Source organism: Pieris napi, chromosome Z, assembly GCF_905475465.1.
Source record: "Pieris napi chromosome Z, ilPieNapi1.2, whole genome shotgun sequence".
In the NCBI taxonomy this organism is placed as follows: Eukaryota; Metazoa; Arthropoda; class Insecta; order Lepidoptera; family Pieridae; genus Pieris; species Pieris napi.
The window spans coordinates 1,864,431-1,885,917 of record NC_062259.1 but is presented as its reverse complement, the minus strand read 5'-3'; the positions used below and the strand labels follow the sequence as shown (position 1 = coordinate 1,885,917).

The following is a 21,487-nucleotide window of genomic DNA, read 5'->3' as shown; positions in this document are numbered from 1 at the left end:
TTGTACCTTATTTAATTTTTTACTTGAAAGATATTGTTTGAACCGATAAGGCCGCCATATTGTACTGACTTCTTGCAAGGAAGTGAATTAAAAAAAACTTTTAACCTAGCCTTAATCTAGTTTTCAGACGTATCTGTTTCGTGATTAAAAGGCAAGTCGGTGATCAGGCGTTTGTGTCTACACCTCCAATACCGTTATTACGATGTTTTAATAGCTAGTATTAAAAACATAACATTTACTCTAAATTATTTGTTTACGATGAAATTATTTTGTCTCTTTTTAGACGTTTTATGTTTTGTATAAACATACATACATTATATATATACGGACATGATGAACGTTTATTACCAGTAAATGTCAGAGGTTTTAACTGGGTGCTGTTTTTCAAAAATGCCTTAAGGCTGTGTTCATAGTGGATTAAGTTTAAATATTATTAAATTTATTTTCACTTTATAAGTATTTTGTACGCATTTATTCGGCAGCACGATGTTCTATGGCCCAAAGCTTTCGGTAAATAGACTATTAAATCCAGAAATTGTCAGCATATGTAGATATTGATGTCTTATATTAAACTGTAGAACACGGCTCTATTTTCAATAGTTTCCGCAGCATATAGTAGTCTCTATTGATCTTCACACCTTAACACTATCGTAATTATATATAGCCTATGTTGATCAGGCATTTAGTATTATAATGGTAAGAATTTTTCAAATCAGTCCAGTTTTGGAGCCTATTCAATACAATCAAATCGTTCCTCTTTATAATATTCGTATAGATTATGTCACAAGTGTAAGAAAGCTTTATATATCTAGTTCTTATGGTTTATATTTGTTAGGGGCTTAGCTAACAGGACACCCGTGTCTAACTTGACCAGACTAAATTTTCGTTGTGCACCGCTTTGCTACTTAGTCCAGGTCGCGCTGGAGCGTTATTCAAATTATCTATATATATAAAAATGAAACCCGTTTTCCGTTGTCACGACATAACATGAAAACGGCTTGACCGATTTGTCTGATTTTTTTTTGTATAATATTCCTTGAAGTACGAGGATGGTTCTTACGGAGTTAAAAATTAAAAAAAAATTGAGTGAAAAAGTCTAAAAACAACACTTTTCTATATTCCCATACAAAATATTCGTAATAATACTTAAAAGTCAATTTGAACTTTGATACCATATCATAAAGTTAAAATGTTAGTGGAGGGGTTCCGGGATGGTAAATTTTTATTTTTTGACATGTATTTGTTGTCTTATCAACTTTCTTTTTTTTATCTTACTAGCTAGGCCGGTGTCCCGATTAGCAGAATGAGTATTTAAGTATTTAAAATAAAGAATCGACTGTTAGGCGGTACGACGTTCGCCAGGCCAGCTAGTATTTTATACATATTAAAGTACCCTGTACAGTAACTTGTTAGTACCCTGTACAGTACCATGCGAAGTCCTGTATAGGGCCTTGTAATCCAATTAACAATCATTAACAGTGATAGGCATGACAGATTACAGAAGTGCTGGAATACCGAAACTCTATTATAAACACATGTTTATAAAATTGACAGTCCTATAGTTCAAAACAGTGAAAATGCGGAACGAACGTCTTTGTTTAAGTGCACGTGATAAATGGGTTAGTTTGTGTAATATAGCTGCAAAAAGAATTAAAAAATGTTTATTATTTTAAGTCATATAAAATACAGAAAAAAAAAAGTGTGTTCATAGCTCCTCTGTCCGTGGACCGATTTGGATGATCGAGGTGTCAAATGAATCGTTTCTTCAGTGACCAGGATTTTGTATTCTGATGAATGATAGTTTTCAGGATATTAACTGAAATTTCTCAGCTAATAAGCACGTTGCCGTGATTTATCGTGTATAAGATGGTTTATTAACCTATATTGATAAATGAACATCCAAAATAACCTAATACGATCTTTATATACAGTGTAAACTCTATACAACGACACTCAAGAGACTTTGACTATTTTGACGTTACAAAGAGTTGTCGTTAAATGGAAATAAGAAAATCTGTATTAGAAAAAGAAAAAGTTTATTTCAGACTAGTGTTAGTAATAACATAAAAATATTCTTCTTTGAACGCTATTGCGTTTAGTCAGTTATTTTCGTCTGACTTCTTTTGCTGCACCAGAAATTATGTTATATTTTTTACAAATTTTATTCATATCTTGAATATTGAGGCATCTTCTTGATTAAACCACATGCAAGCAATCCCAATTTGTAAACAAAAGAACGGATTTCTTAGAAAGTTCGGTAAGATGCCGACAGTCTATTACGGGCTAGGACAATAAAGCGACAAAAGAACGTACACAGCTCCGCAGTTTAACTAAAAGTACTTTGTATTATTTAATTGTCGCTATTGACGGTGGGTGAAATGCTATGTGTATCATTGTATGGAAGATATGCCAGACTTCTTTACTTACACTGTTATTTTTTATTTTTATTATTATAACATTCTTTTTCGTTTTTGCGTTTGAGGCGCTAACTGTTGTGGTCTCTGGCAGAATGACCAGCGCTGTGGAACACGTCTGCTCCACAGCATAATGTTGAGCCAGGACCACCAGAACCACGACACACATTACACACTTAAAATGAACTTCATTCCTTTTTTTCCATAAATTTTGTTATTTTTCTTTTTTATTATTATTATTATATTGTGTGTTTCTGTGTGTGTGTTTCGTTAGTAATAAATGTTATTTTATGTTAAACCAGCCAAAGCGGTTGCTTTCCACGCGTTAGGGTGTTTGTACGAGTAGTTAAATCGAGCGACGTTACAAATACTGTAAAAATATCACATATATAGCTTGTAGTGCTGCGCTAAATACATGAATAAATTATCGTTTAATATTTAATTCTTTTGAAAGACCAGTCCTATCGGCTTATTGTTTTATCATATATACACTTGATCCCACGAGTTATAATAGGCTAATTTAAACTAGCATTGCCTAATCAAATTGTATAATTGCAAATCTCACAGCATAATAACCCCCACGCTCCATTGCTGCGTCACCGTTCTCGCTTCCAATAAATTTTTTGATACTTTAGATATCCAGTAGTGTAAATTTAGATGAAGAGGATAGATGCAGCGCCAGACTGGGATACAGTTATAGGTTTCTGGATTGCATATTTCACCATGCCTCCTGCTGATAGAGGACAATTGTTTTTAATTTATTTTATTATTATTTATTACTTAAGATGTCATGTGGAACATGGTGTAACGGTTGCAGCTCCTTACAAACGTTGTGTAAAACAAAAACTTGGTGATAGAAAAGAGTGGCGGAGAGTTTATTGCCAGTTCTTCTCTTCCGTTCTACGCCCTTGATTTGAGAACTGGCAGTAAATGTAAAATTAGAAGCATTTCATATGTATTTCTTTTTTGACGTTCATAAGTGTACATTATGTTACCTATATGACTTGACTTTGTATAGTATAGTAGCAATTTTAGACTCAAAAGTAGACAAACATCTTATATTCTAACATTTAGTTCAAACTGCCTTCGGAATTCATAAAAGCCTCACCAGAGGGTTGTATACCGATAAAATTCCTTTAATACTTGCTTTTATACTGGTTATTAAATGTCAATTTTTTGTTACATTCCAATACTAAAGTCGCGACGGAAAGGTGTTCGAATCACGCGCACTTACAGCTTTTTCTTTATATTGCGGACTGTAGGCGGCCTATTTCTGTAAAAATATAGAGGTAATTGTCAATCTATAAACGTATAAATCCTTTCAGGTCTGGGGCTTATTTATCTATATTATTATTATTATTATTAAGCCTTTATTGTTGACACCCAGTACAATGTAAAATGTATAACTTAATCTAATACGTCACTTGACCCGTTTTAGGTGGTCAGCGTGTCCTGTGACACGTAGGCCTCTTCCAGCTGTTTCCATTCTTTTCTGATATGAGGTCTTCTTGTCCAAGTTGTGCCTCCTATTATCCTTATATCGTCTGCCCATCTCTTGCTCTTGTCTTCCTCTTTTCCTTTATCTATATAAATCTGAGATAATGGACCGGCTTTATACGTGGGAAGGAGGCTCTATTAATAAACAAATAAATTAAGGGTTTTGAATTCTTTGCATATTTAAATTTATAAATCTTTAATAGCAAGGTTGTTCAACGACCTTTCATTATCGGAATTACTCTAAATCAAGTTTATCGAGTTTTAAGTAAATTGTACAAGTTATTTTATTACATTAAACCAACAACTGAACTAAATTGCTTATTTATGACAAATAATCCATCCAGATTAGGTTTCCGCGTGACCAATTGAATTGTTAGCGATCAAAATATCGAATAGTTTAGTTTAAACTTCCTTTGGATAGCGACTGTTTTTATTTTGATATAATTGCGGTATGAAATTTCGATGTTATCATGTAAATTGATGGGTCATTAATTCATGTTACATACGTATTACTTGTATTTACAATTTTCTTAACCTACAAAATAATTAAGAATTATTTTAAAAAAATATGTGTGGCAGTGTACCTTTAACACTGGCAGCATTACCTCTCTGTATTCTGTTTTAAATAGAAAAAAAAAGGAGTTTAGTATGTATGAAGGAATTATAAAGAACGGGGAATAAGAAACTAGACAACATATTCTACTTGATTCAATTTAAAAATAAGCTAAATCTAACTTCATTAGCATTTCACCTGGATAGTATACAGCTCGTAGTAGCCACCACGGGGTTTTAATGACACAGCCCTGAGACCTTCCTATGAGTATTTTTTTGCCAGTGAATACTAAGTGTGGAAAGCTATGTGAGGACCTGACCTAGAAGGTTGTGTCGAGAACATCGTAACACTGGCATTTGACCCAATCAGGCATAGCTGATCCCCTACTTGCCTCATGAAACAAATACATAGGGCCCAGACCTTAAAGGTTGACAACCAACATCACCTTGATAGATGGAAATTTTCCACGCTTCGCTTCAATAAACGTTTTCGAGATTTTTCCCTGGGAGATATGACCTCCAATTGCTTAAGTACATGAGGAGTATGTCCTGTCCTCAAAAGCTGGCACCCACCAAAATAGGTATCCATGGTTTGTCAAGATTGACCTTTGTGGGCGTCCCGTAAAAAGACCCAATCAGGCACAGGCTGATTACCTACTTGCCTTATAGTGAGGAGGCCTGGAGTGCAATAGTCACCATCTGTGAGCATGTAATGCTGCAGAAGGAGGCAGCTGAGCGATTGAGGGAGAGGTCTGGGGATGACCGTAGACTGACCTGTAGTTCAAGGCTGGGGGCTCGACCTCGAGTGGCCCGGAACCGCAGGTCTTGAATGAGCCCTCTATGTCGGATATAAGCCCGGGTCCCGTGGGTAGAATGCCTAGCGAACCCCGAGGGCCCATATTAAGGGCGTGTGAAGGGCTGAGGTGTTTTTAGTGGGTGGGGCCTCGCTACCCCTCTGAATAGCAGAGGGATTTGAGTGTAGACCCAGCCCCACAGTCCCCGCGTCAAGCTCGACATCCTTGATGCGGGCCTGCGTAAGCGCATTTTCACCTCATATAAAAAAAAACCTACTTGCCTCATGAAAAAAAATAAGAAAATTCATTGGCGGAGTACGAATGGCAGATATGTCTAAAAATAAAGTGGAATAAATTATTCCCTGCGCGGGAAGAAAAGGACTGTTCTTCCACCCTAAAAGACGAATCTTCGACCAATCTACCTACTGACTGATCCGTAGGCCTTTGACTAAGATCTTGAAGTTGTAGGTATATTAAAAAAATCAAAATTCAAAAAGCATTTAATCATATAGGTAACACTTATGACTTGTCATTAAAGAAATACACATTAATGCTTCTAATTTTACATTTAGTGCCAGTTCTCAAATCAAGGGCGTAGAACAGAAGAGAAGAACTGGCAATAAACTCTCCGCCACTCTATTTAATCGCCATGTTTTTTTTTACACAACGTTTGTAAGGAGCTGCAACCATTACACCATGTTCCACATGACATCTTAAGTAATTATAAATATGAACATAAATTTAAAAAACAAAGACTTGTCCTCTATCAGCAGGAGGCATGGTGAAATAGGAGCACGGACTTACATTCTCGTGGGAACAACACGCAAACATATATATGCTTAGTTGGAAATACTTGATTTGTAAGCGCAGATTGTAAATGTTTTCGCCTATCAAATACTAAGAGCAACTCTTCGTTTGGAGGACAAATTTAATCAGAACTTAAATCAGGCGACGGGGATACCGCTAACAAACAATTTCTTTAAGAGGAATACTTAAGCAAAACAGTAAAGACTGTGTTTAGGTAATTTACATGTTACATAAAACTATTTTATAGTATGATTTTTAATTCCGTAGAATTCTGATATTTCATAAGTGTTGCTACTAAAAAAGTTCTCCACCGAAAATGGGACAGATTTGACTTATAAAAAATGGCAATAAAAAAAATGCTACGGATTTTCATGTTTTACTTACAAAAAGGTAAATATAATTTTTACTTACTCAAGTAACTTTTTACAAAAATAACAAATATTTCAATATCACGAACAATATATCGAATTAACTTTAATTACTTTATTTTATTATTTAGCTGTCATCACTGCCTACTAATTCCAGATTTAGTAAACCTTTTTAAAAAATAAAATGTTATTTTTACATTGTTTTGCCATATTTATTATTTCTGGGAAACATTTACAAGTACAATAAAAATAAGTATCTACTATTATAAAAAATAGGGGTGATAATTAAGCGTTAAAACAAAAGTTTTGTAAAAATATTAAAATTTAGGGGTTAGACCACCCTTAACATTTAGGGGATGAAAACGGTCCGTTTCGGAGGAATATGGGAGCGAACATTGTGACACGAGAATTTTATATATTAGATTTATAACGTCTGATGAATTATTCAGTGCAATTGAGATACAATGACAATTTGCTAGTTGCGTACTGTAGGCGGACTTTTTCTTTGATTATTTTGGTTCTAAGGTCGATTTCAGTTAATTAAATGAAATTGAATTGTCTGACGTAGGCTGTATATTTATAATCTTGTAAATTAATACCGTTGAAGTGAATTCTAGCATTTTTTATTATTGATGTATTCTTTAAAACTGATGTACAGGCCAAACAAACAGTGGTCGGTAAAATAGACAATATTTTTTTAAATTAAATAATGTAACAAATGTAAAAACCTATTTTCTCTAAATTAAGTTATTAATAGGCAAGTAGGTGATCAGCCTTTGTCTAATGCAGGTATTACGATGTTTTTGCTACAACCTTAGGTCTGGGTCCTATGTATCTGTTTTATGAGACAAGTAGGTGATCAGCCTTTGTCCGTTGTCTTCCTTTAAGCATTGGCGTAACAATAGGGTGGCATTCTATGGATGAATGTGAAGTCTCCAATACGCATTGGGCTAGCGTGGGGACTACAGACCATTCCCTCTCGCCTAAGAGAGGAGACCCAGGCCATTAGTGGGACATATACAATGTGTAATTGAGTACTCTGAAAATCTCAAAGTTTAGTAAAATTAAACTGACTACAACGTGACGATTTTTACTGCCCCATCAAAAGAATGACCACGGGCCCCAGATGGTATAGTTACGCCACTGCCTTCAAGTGTTAAGTTTTTGTAAATTTAATTCAAATTATATCCGCTATTCATTCATGAAGTACCCAACACTTGAGTAGGCACAGTGCTGATTCAATTACACTTTCACAATTCACATATATATATATATATATATATATATATATATATATCCTTTATATTAGATATAATTATTATAAGTAAACCAGCCTCTTTAGTCTCATTAAAAATTATTGAACGGAAATAAGGATTTTCGTGGTATCTCAAAATATCCTTTCTGGCGTCGACAGGGGCGGGCAGGTATATGCTGTGACCAATCCTTTAGAAACGAAGAAATCTATTGTTAATAGATTTGTAATTTTCGTATTTAGCTTATCTTATTAATTACATCGCTCGATTTATACAACCCTTAATGGTTAAAGGTTGTTGTACTCAGTTTCCACACTTAGACTCTCAATAGTTGCTTTTTTTCGTGGGGAAATGCGTTACGCATACCCTCCCGCGGCACGGGTGAGCTGGTGGAGAAGGGTTATGTGGGACTCGCTGTTGTGCATACCCACTAAAACCCCACGGCGCCACCAGCAATCGCCCGGGCAAGACACGGTAACAGCGTAGCCTTGTTCGCATCCAGCCCCGCGATCAGCCGTTATTCAGCCTGGCATTCTAGGACTACGTGGGTGACTGATTCCTCTGCGCTGAAACAGCCTCTGCACATGGGGCTGTCTGACGCGCTTATACAACTCTTTTATGTTTACGTACTTTAATTTCCCGCCCCCTTTTTTATATCAGAGGTGGAAGTGCATTGAGCAATACCAGCTAAAACCACCACTGTTCCTACAAGTGTTTGAGAGGCTCCGGGGCTGCTCTTGCATTCAACCGGCGCTCATAACCTTCGGATCACTAAACACTACGGGAGGTGAGATATGTGCATATCTCCTACTCTTTCGTGTCTTCTAACCCTAGGATACCTAAAACGCTCCCACACTGGTTCAACTGTCTCCGTCATTAGCATTACTTGCACACAGGATACCACTGTCACTGCCGACTATTTTTTTGGAGAAGACAATGCAAAGTAGTCTTACCCACCACAGTTTCTATTGCCCCCCCCCCCCCTGACATACTAGTCTACTTCAAGTTCAGAAGGCTTTGAAGTCGCTTGAGCAAACAATGGAACGTATGTAATCGAATCACTTTTTGTCGAGCTTTTTGCATCGTTCAAGGTAATACAACTTCCGCTTAATGGTCAGATTATAAATGTCAGTCTGACATTAAACAGTTTTGCAATTGCTATTAGAATGGAGCAGTGGTTTAGTGACTTCAACTCTCATCCCTGAGATTCGAAACCCGGGAACCGATATACTTGATTAATGGCAAAGGCTGATCACCTACTTGCCTCATGATACATAGGACCCAGACTTTGACTACCTAGACTTTGCCCCGTACTGGACTTTCAAAAGTTTATAATTCTTTTTTGGGAAAAGGGATGCTTTTCTTTAAAAAAGTCACAGAGGCTGTTTTATCTCTGTCTTTTAATACATTTAAGAAATGTATTAAAGAAAAGCTGTGTAAAAAGGCTTACTATAAAGTTAACGATTATCTAGTTGATAAAAAGGCCTGGGACTAGTGTTAGACAGGCTACTCTAATTAATTTAAAATCAGTGTTGTTGGATGATTTGCTGTTTTAAAAGAGTAGGTCTACACACTCTGTATTCTTTGCCGATGAGTAGGGATGTCTACCGATTCAAATTTAATGACGTGGAATCAGTGATACCTGTATATTCCGTAATAAACATATTTTATTTTAAAGGTTGTAGCGATAACATCATAATACATTAGATCCAATTTGGCATAGGCTGATCACCTAATTGTCTCATAAAACAGATAGGACCGAGAGATAAAAGGTTAAATAAAATTACTTTGAAGTAACAGAGTAAGGACGCAGTTTCCTTCGCTCTATAATGAAAGTATAATTGTATGAACCTCTAGAATTAAAGGTCATTCTTGACCTTTCAAAGTAATGTACTTTAACTGTGTTCTAGTTACGTATATTAACTGTACAAGATAACTACGGATAACAGTTATTATATAAATAAATTAATAGTTATAATAATACCCGTTTATTTAGAATCATTGCAATTAACAATTCTGGTGAACCAGAATTGTTATAACAATGTGTTGTAACGATTCTGGTTCAATTTAAATTTGTTATCCAATACAGTATTGGTGTGGTCCCGCTTAAGCGCTCCTCTATTTACATGTAAACCTGTATCCTGTAGGTTAGTCTAAGGGTCTGTTTCACAACGTACGGATAAGTTCTACATAAGTTCCCAATTAGCTATTTATTTCTTACTAGTCGATTCTTTTTCTTTCTTTTTTTTAATACTTATTCTGCTATTCGGGACACCGGTCTAGCTAGTAAGATAAAAAAAAGAAAGTTGATAATACAACAAATACATTATGTCAAAAAATAAAAATTTACCTTCCCAGAACCCCTCCACTAACACTTGAACTTTATTATATGGTATTAAAGTTCAAATTGCCTTTAAATATTATTACGAATATTTTGTATGGGAATATAGAAAAGTGTACTTTTTAGACTTTTTCACTCAATTTTTTAAATTTTTCTCTCCGTAAGAACCATCCTCATACTTCAAGAAATATTATAAAAAAAGAATCAGATAAATCGGTCAAGCCGTTTTCATGCTATGTCGTGACAACGGAAAACGGTGTTCATTTTTATATATATAGATTGGTAGGATAAACACTATTGTTGCGTTTCACGACTGTCAGATAGCGTCATTCGTCACATAAAGTCCATCATAAGTTATGAGTCCGATGAAGTGTCAAATAGCACAATTTATCTTCCAAATAATTTATGTGTTGCATAGCTATTTGGTACTTTATTCATACATTGTGAAACAGACCCTTAGATTTTGTTTTTTTTTTGGTTTCAATTATTGTTACTACGTACTATTAAGTTACTATTTCGTTGTACCATTGGAAGAGCCGAGTACCCTGATGTACAGGTCTTCCTAGACTTAGTTCAGGGGCTCCAATATCTGCTAAAAATGTAACTTGTTATTGAATAAAAAAAAATGAATTTACAATATTCTCTATCCATTTTTTTCTCCTTTCGCTTTCTGCTAACACTTTTAAATCTATCTTTGCGCCATCTTCTTCATCCTCTTGGTATCCATATTGTTGTCTTTAAACTCCAGATCTCTGTGCATCTTGCTAGATGATAAAGATTAAAATTGACAAAATTCGCCTGATTTATAAACTAGCTTAATATTTTCTGTTTGAATTTTAAACTGTATGGACATGTTTTGTCAAAGGATACCTTTTATATAATAATGTAAGTTATTTATTGGCACTCCCTAGTGACTATAAGCAGTGGCGTTTGAGATTTCTGTATTTGTTTTGTAAAAGGCAAGTAGCATGACACAAACACACAAAAGACTTAGTATAAAGTTCATTCAATAAAATTTAATTACATTTCGATTGATTAAAAACCTGCTAATCAGCCATATAAAAACGCAAGCAAATGTCATATTAATTAATATGTCATAACAGTTAAAAGTTATTTATAAATGTTGTATAAACTATAAAGGCGCCTTTAAAAATCTAATCAAATAATATTATATTATTTGTTATGTGGTATATGCGCTCTCCAAATTATAGAATACTTAGGGCCTGGGAAGTTGTAAGATTTGGCAATAATACAATCAAATACACTATTACATTTATTCACACATCCTCGCCTGTTTGTACAAAATTTACATAAATATCTGAAGTGAGTATTTTTTTGGCTAGAAGGTTATCACAGGTTACCATGCGTGCGCGAGTCCGTGGATTCCCTGGGAGTACACGGGAGCGTGTACGTAGGGAGCTGGGTGGGTTTGGGAGAGGGATGAAGTGGCGACGGACTGTGCGCCGGCGTAACCGTGACCGTAAGCCAAGGGTCCAGCGACCACTGGTGCAGCGACCACGGGGGCGGAGTGAACCAATGGAGCGGCGTGGACGAGAGCGGAGTGACCGACAAGTTGACGGGCTACGTTGGGTGCGACACCGGCGGCGGCACCGTCGATCTGAGCTTGAGCGGTCTGGGCAGCGTCAACCGCCTGCCAGGCGTGGTCTTCAGCGGCGTTGATGGCGCGACCTTGAACTTCGGAGGCCTGGTCGTGGTATTCGCGGGCGGCGTCAGAGGAGGCGCGGACGTGGTCGGAAACTTCGACGTGGGCGTCGATGGCAGCGCCCTGGATGTCGCCGGGTGGGATGGTCGGGGCTACGGCGACGGGGCCGTGCGCTAGGGCTACCGGGGCGTGGACCAAAGGTGCCGCTCCGTAGGCCAAAGGTGACAGGCCGTGGCCGTAGGGCCCGGCGAGACCGGAGTAAGCCAACAGACCGCTGGGGGCGGCTGCGGCGCAGGCGAGGACGGCGGCTACAATCTGGGGACAGAAAATTCCAAATGTTACACAACACATCACTGGGATCCAGGCGGTACAATTATGGGCCTTGGTCATTCCTAGGCAAGTAGGTGATCAGCCTTTTGCCGCACAATGAACAAGTTTTAATTGCACACATAGAACAATCCGGACGTGAAACCTCAGGGCATAAAATGGCTTTACTAGGCTAACTTTCACATAGCTGCAGTGAATACGTAAGCGACCTATATCACTAGATATTAAATAACCACTGTGAACTGACCAGAAATCTCATCGTGCACTTCGGTTGACTGCTCGAGAGCTACTGTATGCCCTAGTTGTGTTGCGGTGCGTATTTATACACGCGGCCGGCGTGGTGCGCGCGAAAAAAGTAAGCGGCGCATTTTTTCAAGGGCGCGGAGGGTGGAAGGAAGTTCGAATTTTAAATTTGACCTATGCGTTCTTTATTTGAAATTTAATTTAGTTTTATTAGGTTTTAACCGTAGTTAAGTAGACGTGAGATTTTGTCACGGCGTATTTTTAGGGCGCGGAGGGAGGAAGTTCGAATTTTAAAATTGACCTATGCGTTCTTTATTTGAAATTTTATTTAACTATAGTCAAGTAGATTGGTGCCGCGTATATTAAGACGTAAATAATAAATTTCGATTTAATCTACGAATCATATGTTATATACAATTACGTCATATGTTTTTGATAGCTTTAAATGTTTTATTACAATTAGTCTCGCGACCTCTACCTTTCCACGGCACTTGCCATTTTACTCAACCAGTTAATTCGTATGTCTGTCAGATTATTGGAAATATCAAGATTCTTATAATAAATAAATAAATCAGGGACGCTGCAACCTTTTTTTAGGTCTAGGCCTCAGATTTCTGTATCTGTTTTATGATTTGTCAATCTAATAGGCAAGTTATCCTGGGCATGACACACGCCGCCGTGTTGGGTCTAAGGCAAGTCGGTTTCCTTACTATGTTGTCCGAGCGAGTGTTAAATCCGTAAGAACTTCCATTGGTGCACAGCCAGGGTTGGAACCGACGACCTCAGGGATTAGAGTCGCATAATAATGTTTAAAAATAAACCCAAAAATGCTGATACGCATTTTTAAAGTATTAATAAACCTCTAAGACGAATAGTCACCCTTTTTTTATAAAACAGGGGATCAGATGTTAAGTGATAACGCCCATGACTACTCCTTATTCCAGAAGGCTCGCAAATGTGTTGTCGGCCTTTTAAGAATCTTTACGCTCTTTGAAGAATCCTAAGTCGTATAGGTTACCAGATCTTCCATGGAGCCCCTCAATGACAAAAGATTCGCGAGTGCGTTGCCACCATTTAAAGATTGGTATGCTCTTTGAAGGACCCTAAGTCAAAAATAACTTCGGTGGGAAGCTGTTTCCACATAATGGTGGTGCCCAAAAACTGCGTTAAAAATCACCTGATCATTTGTAAGGCAAGGTGATATTTTTGGCCTTTTGATATTTCCGAGCGAATGTTCATTGGTGCACAGCTGGGGATCGAAGCTGAATCCCAGGGATGTCGTTTAAGCTTGCAACACTTTACTATTATTTAAAACAAATGTTTTAATACGGAAATGTTAACACAAACTAATAGCAGTCATAGTCCGAACCGGAAATCGAAGGGAATTATTAAACGAGTTCCTCCCACTAATCGAAGTCTAAGACTTCAATAAATTACATATTTAGATATAGATATACGAGTATATCTAAATAATTTAAAGTGCCTGGTCCAATAATCGAATCAAAATTTTGAATTGTATGTTAAATGTATGAAGTATGATTGGTCATACACGCTCTAAAGTGTATATATATAATATATATGTATACTAGCAGACCGGCCAAGCGTTGCTGTGGTTATGGTTTTAGTTATATTACTTAGTAGTAACCAATTCAAGGGAAACGGTAGGAGAACACCATTCATGGGGACCACCACGCTTTTTGGTGGTAATGCCTATATATATAATCTTTTAGAATTGTGACTATCAAATAATAAACAGATAGTTTGCAATAAAATAATATTGTGGGTATAAATTGAGATGTAAACTATATATTAAGTTAGATCAAACTGCACAGGGTGTGCAAATTTGATTGAAATCGGTTAAGTACTTTAGGGAGTCCATAGCGGACAAACAACGTGACACGTATATATATTAAGATATATAAATCAAAGAATTGATGCACAATAAAACACTAAAACTACATTATTCTTAACCTACATAGTAATAATGAAAATTAAAAATTGATAAATACATTATAATAACATTTAAAAAGTTTGGTCCCTATGGTAGAACATTAATGCTGGTATTTCCTTGCTGTATTGCGATACTTATTCGATAAACATATATAAGTTACCGATATATACAATATATTTAAACATACAGAAAACTAAACAGCTTCTTATGTCCGCGACTATTTTTAATTAGTCGAACAAAGAGCATTTTTAACACGTTTTAAATTTGATGACCTTAAAGCTTGATTTATAAACTTACCAAAAGATGGCGCTAGTAGCGTTGGCATTGAATTTCGTGATTTTTAATAGGCAGCCTATGTCTGATTAGGTCTTATGCCGGTGTTACGATGTTTCCTACGAGCGAGTGTTGCGTTTATGCACTGTGTGATTCGTACATATGACTCCACGAGGAAATAAGTATTCAGGGTAGATAAAGTATACCCTGAAAAGGTTCTAGTCAAATAGAGTTGAAGAAGACAGTCGAAAACTGATAGGGAGCTGGCGAGCATTTAATTATATGATTTGCTCGTATTATACAGTGATAGGAATCAAAGTTCGGATCAATACGACAAAATTTTCTTAATGAATTTAGGTCGTACGTTGCTGTTTTAAGCTACAGGGGTTTTAATCTATAAAAAACAGATACTAAATCATTTGCTCGTGTCTGTAGGGAACTATAACAGCTCTACTTACTAAACCCCTCCCCCCATGACGTCACAGTTGGGGGACTCGGGGTCGCGTTAGCATTCTACCAAGGGACATAAAGGAATTTTGAATTGTCAACTAATACCATCAGCTATCCAGCTGGGACGTGATTTACTAAAGGATATTTCACTTAAGAAAGTGTCTAATAACACTACTTACAGACGCTATTTAAATTCTTTAATATATAAAACAAAGTCGGTATTCAAACACTTATAACTCGAGTTCTGCTGAAGCCATTTGTAAATTTATTAATAAAGATTGTCATAATTTTTACTCTTAAAATCAATACACTACAATTAATCCAGTTATAACACTTATAGAAGTAAATTAAACAGTACAATCTAATAGATGTCGCCACACCCACGCATACAGATCTTAAAATTAAAAAAAAATTGTCCACCATTGGAATTCCAAAATAGTTAACGAATCATTTTGTTAGACGTCCCAAAATCCAATTATATTAGTATTACGCGCAAATTCCTACAAGATTTACTATCTAAAATAATGTGTTTTCTTGGCTTAGGTGTATAAGTCTATAATAAGATAGATCATAAATCGATCTTGTAGTTCAACAGCTACTAGCAAACAATTACCAAACATCATAATAATTTATTTCCAAGAATATGGTACAAAAATATAATGGTGGTTAAATCTAAACTTTGCGTATTCTGCCACAAGCGTGCAAAGTTGTATTAAAAGGTAGAATTGTACATAGAAGTTACATACATTATAAATCATATCATAGGCAATTCTTATATTATTTAAACATTACTTTATTTAAAATATATTATCAAATTGTATAATGTTTCACCCAAATAATCATTACTAGAATTTATAATATTATAAAAACATTGAAAAAATTACGTATCCAAACCAAAAGATTCATGGGTTCAACTGTCAAACATTTAATATTCAGCCCGTCGATACGGTAAACTCTTCCCTCTGAGAACGTATTTAAAGGTTTCGACAAGTAGCCTAGTGGCTTCAGCGTGCGACTATCATCCCTGAACTCGTAGGTTCGATCCTCGGCTGTGCAACAATGAACTTTCTTTCTATAAAGGGACAAATGAGATGATGGTATGAAGTTCGACGGGTTTGCTAGTAAATAAATAAAAAGCCGCTATTCTGTAGCCTTCTCTTCTTATGTCAAGGCCTCACCTGCCTTCCCTTGCTTCTCTTTCCACCCCTAGGCTACTGGTTATCTTCTTTGTCCGTCTCTTTCTTCTCTTACCGTGTCGTCACGTTGTACTCAGTTTAATTTTAATAAACTTCGAGATTTTCAGCGTACTCATTTACACGTATATGTCCCACTAATGACCATAGGCCTCCTCTCTTAGGCAAGAAAATGATCTGTAGTCCCCACGCTAGCCCAATGCGTATTGAAGACTTCACATTCATCCTTAGAACATAATATCTATTGGGCAGGGGCAATCGTGGGTCGGGGGCCCGTGGTCATTTTGCCAGCCCTGCCACCCTTTTGTTACGCCACTGCGTAACATGCACTTGACTTAGCGCTAAGGTTCGACCCTAAGATACTTTGAGACTTGTAGACACCTTCTGATCCCTCTCCATCACTGAAGGTTGGCAGTCAGTCCCGTGTAGCGTGTCCTGCTAACTCTTCCGCAGTCGCAATACCCGTCAACTCCCTAACATGAAGTTTTCTATTACCAACGCTATACCCTAGATTTTACCAATTATTGAAGTTGGTTGCGGTAATGGCGCAACGGGTATAGACACCTTAAAGCATTGGTAACCTCACGTTATTAAACCTACAATCTACAGCAGCCACGCCCAGATATAACTGGTTATTGCAAAACATTTGGGTCATTCAACCATTTTGATTCTCTTTGTCTTAGGCTCATTTGTGGTGTTTTGACTGAATAATCGAAAAAATTGCAAAAACCATCAATTTCAACCTGGTAGACGTGTTTTAAAAGTATTTTTGCAGCTGATTTTTTTTTATTGAACATGCAAACGGGTAGGCTCACTAGGAGTGATACCACCGCCCATGGACACTCTCAATGCCAGAGGGTGAGTGCGATGCCGGCCTTTTAAGGATTGAAACGCTCTTTGATGGACCTTAAGTCGAAAATACTTTTTTTGCTGGTTCCACATAGTGGTGATGCAAAATGTGCCTCAAAAAACATTCAGTTGTGGAACTGAACTGAAAAGATTTGTATGAAAACCCTTTTTTTATCATTAATATCTCACTGAGAAGACCCCCAAGGTTCCACACTGATGATGACTGATGATGACTGATTATATAGATGATTTTCTTGTTTGCCTTTTGTAAAGACAATATAAATTCGTCCTGAGCTAAATAATAGACACGATATTCTGACCTTCGAAGTAACCTACATAACACAGTTTATTATAATGCAATAGTAACGAGAATTGCGTAAATTTACTTGTCGACGTAATATTGAGTACTTACCAGCAGTCCTGGCTGGTAAATATAGTTTGTATAAAACTGTAGTACACTGCTCTATTGTCAATAGTTTCCGCAACATATAGGAACCTTTTTTGGTCTTCACACCTTGATGACATGGATTTCCTACTCATAACTTTATGATAATATTTTATACCCTACGTCAATCAGAGCCTGGTCCTTGTTATTATTGTCTTATATAAAACTGTAGTACATTATTCTATTGTCAATAGTTTTCGCCGCATATAGGAATCTTTATAGGCCACAACTTAATCGTATATTAAAACAGAAACATAAATTTATTGAAAATATTCTATAGCCTATGCTAATCAGGGATAATATAGGATTTTTAATAAATATTATATGTTATTATATATAAATTAGTGAACGTAATACCAGGGTCGTGTTGGCTAAGTGGTTTCAGCGTGCTCTCGTCCCTGAGGTGGTAGGTTCGAACCCCAGCTGTGTACCAATGGACTTTTAATGCGCATTTAATACTCGAACGAAGGAAAAGATCGTGAGGAAACTGGCTTGCCTTAGAGTTTAGACCCAAGTCGATGGAATGTATCAGGCACCGGAGGCTGATCACCTACTTGCCTATTAGATAAATGATTCAGACGTCTGAAACCTAAACCTAAAAGGTTGCAGCGCCGGTGATTGATTTTATTAAAGTAGGTAACTTTGTTTGATATTGTCAGGAATACAGGATTTTAATGGTGAAAAAATTTATCAAATACTCAGCAGTTTTGGAGAAATCAATTTTATTATATTGTGTAGATATATGAATGTTAATTAACAAAAGCAAGGTCTAAAGTTAAGTGTTCACAAGGGCGTAGACAAATCGCACAATCAAGTTTTTAATTAAAAGGAAATTGCTTTGTGATTGCTTAGAACAATATTCGAAACTTTATAAACTGTTTATGACAGTTCTTGTAGTATTATATGCCTACTGAAGTATTATATAATAATATTGAGTGGCGCTACAACCTCTTTAGGTCTGGGCCTCAGATTTCTGAATCTTTTTCATGATTTTTCAATTTAATACGCAAGTAGGTAATCAGCCCCCAGTGCCTGACACACGCCGTCGACTTTTTGGGTCTAAGACATGTCGATTTCCTCACAATGTTTTCCTTCACCGTTCGAGAGAATGTTAAATGCGCACATAGAAAGAAAGTCCATTGGTACACAGCCGGGGATCGAACCTACGACCTCAGGGATGAGAGTCGCACGCTGAAGCCACTAAGCTAACACTGCTCAATTTTTATTATATTATATACTAATTTTAAAAAGGCCAGCTACGCACTCGCGTGGATTCTGGCGTTTAGTGTGGGCGTGGGCGAAAAGTTTCTGAACCAATTCAACTTAGCTCCTTCGAGAGCTTAGCAATTCTCCAAAGGCCGGCAACGCCCAAGCCCACTGGCATTGAGTATCCATGGACGGTAGGCGTTTTTGAACCAATTCGACTTTGGGTCCTTCAAAGAGTAAACATTCTAAAAGGGCAAGCAAAGCATTCGCAATTCTTTTGGCATTGAAAGGGATCAATCTCCATGACGGTGGATATTTTCGAGTCATTTTGTTTTTTTTTTTCAAAAAGCATACCAATTGAATGGCCGGCATTTGTCGTCTGGCATTGTACAACGGTGGTATCACTTAACATCAGGTGAGCCTTCTGCCACTAGGCCGTAGATACAGCATATACAAATAAAATATTAAACATCTCGTATTTGTTAATGAATGTTAAATTTTACTCAAGCATACTCTAATATGACCTTCAATTATGCTAGACCTAATTATAATACCATTTGTATATATTGCGTAATTCGTGTGGGAACAGCGGTCATATATTAAATGTTAACTGTAACAAAGAAAAAGGCGATACAATAGTACGTTATATGTTTTTTAATGGGACAGGAGGCAAACGAGTGAATGGTATATAAAAATAAAATAAAAAATCATTTAATCACATAGGTAACATAATGTACACTTATGACTTATCAGTAAAGAAATACATATTAATGCTTCTAATTTTACATTTACTGCCAGTTCTCAAATCAAGGGCGTAGAACGGGAGAGAAGAACTGGCAATAAACTCTCTCTTTTTAATCGCCATTTTTGTTTTACAAAATGTTTGTAAGGAGCTGCAACCATTACACCCATATGTAGTGTATGTTACGCAAGCTGCACTAGATAACTAAATATATGAGAGGGTGAGACTTATATAAAATACTAGATGACCCGTTGAACTTCGTTTCACCTACATATTTGTCTTAAGACTTAATAAAACAGGCCAAAGAGACAAAGAGAACTCATACTACATCAATGAAACACAAACTTCTGAAGGCATCTATGAATGACAACCAAGTGACAATTTTTGAAGTTATACTTCTTTTGGCGCGTTAGGGAAAAATGATGAGAGTAGACATGCACACCGTCTCAAAAAACCGACACAAGTTGCATTATCTGTCACGGCGTAGTATTTTTCAGAGTCGTGTTTATTTAAACGAAAATAATTATTTATATACGATCCAATGTGTTAAAAAACAGTGTGTTTATTGTAAAATATCATGATTAGTACATATTATATCGTTTCGATTGGAAGTGACCATTAAAATGGACAAGAAAAATGCAATTCGAAGAGGGAAACGTCCCTCTAAAGTGCTCGAAGAAATTACGCCAAACAAGTATAACTTCTAACGCGTATACATAAGTACACACAGGTTTTTATTTATTTCTAAAAAGACAAAAGACATCAAATATTTCCCAGCTTGGAACAGCTTTTATTGGAAAATTCAACAAACTTTGTTGTATTTTTCTTTACTTATTATTTATGTTTCCCACCGTTTAAACCCTGAACTTCATATTTATTTATATAGATAATAGTTGAAATAACGAAAAATTAATAAAATACATCGTTATACACACATACACATTCGTGTGATAATCAGCTCCAATGTCGTAATGAGATTCGTGAGAACAACGCGACTGGATCTAGATTTCAACTTTCGACATGTTCATGGTCTATATGTTGAGCTGTTTATGAATATTATATTACGGGAAAAAATCGTAGATTTCTTTCTGATTCAACAATTATATCAATTAAATATATTTTATTTGACAATGACCTCCTCTAAGAAGAGTAGAATAACCTACTCTTCGTATGGTGTCCTTCCAACGCCTCACATCCCTTCCCTATCATCCCTTTCCATCCCTAGCGTACTCTGTAACCTTGGTACATTTCTTCCTTTCTTTTAACATGTGTGTTAAGCGTGTGTTAGTGCTATAATATAATATCCGAATAGCCTAACTTCCTTCAGTACCATGGGAACCTCTTCAAGGGTAAAGGCTCCAGCTTTTTCCAAACATCTATCCATTTCTTTCTCCATTCGCTTCCTTCTAATGCTTTTATATATATCCACCTTTTTCTGGGACACTCTCTTCTCCCTCTACCCCTTGGTCTTTTCCATATAGTTGTCTTTGTCTTTTATCTGTGCATCTTGCTGTCTGCCCTATCTGTATTGTAGCATTGGGATTCTGGGACATAATATAGGTTTATATTATATTTGTTATTCAAATATTGATATCGTAATAAAATGCGTATTCACCTTCAAATTGAATTTTTAATTGTCTGTGAAATGCGTGTTTAACAATTCGTTAAGGTAACTATTGTTAAATCGTTGATTTAACTTTTATCTTTTATACAGAAGATTTTTAAATAAAACTTTTCGTTTGAAGCTGGGTAACAACTGGCATTTGGGTGATAGCTTACATTTGGTTTGCGCTTCTAATTATTTACTATAATATATATGTAGTAAATAACACACCGGACACCCAATATATATGTAACTTAACTAATTTTTTTTAAATATATAATGGTAGTTTATGTTCGTAGGCTAACATAGAAAGCCCCGGTAGAGCGAGAGCGACGCTGCAGCCTCTGTAACGCGCCCTGGTAGGAACTTCTCCAGGTGGTTCTGTTATTCCTGACCCAGTCTCTGAATAGCAGAAATCCTGGTGTGGGTCGAGTCCCATATACCCCTGAAACTTTCTGGGGTATAGGATGAGCAAATGTATTACTTCCGATATCAAAAAAAAAGGCTAACATATAA

The 21,487-nt window shown here is 36.4% G+C and overlaps 2 protein-coding genes across 5 annotated transcripts in view; one reads left to right on the top strand and one right to left on the bottom strand.

Annotated features, from left to right (window-relative positions):
* The window catches only part of LOC125062329 (WD repeat-containing protein 7), a 139,886-nt gene that overhangs the window by 100,974 nt on the left and 17,425 nt on the right, over positions 1-21,487 (top strand). The window lies entirely within an intron of this gene.
* Positions 11,287-12,394, bottom strand: LOC125062332 (pupal cuticle protein PCP52-like). The gene is made up of 2 exons (XM_047668171.1): positions 12,264-12,394; positions 11,287-12,004 (listed from the first exon to the last, which is right to left on the bottom strand). Exons 1-2 carry the CDS (start codon positions 12,273-12,275, stop codon positions 11,384-11,386), a joined length of 633 nt encoding a protein of 210 aa, XP_047524127.1. The 5' UTR covers positions 12,276-12,394; the 3' UTR covers positions 11,287-11,383.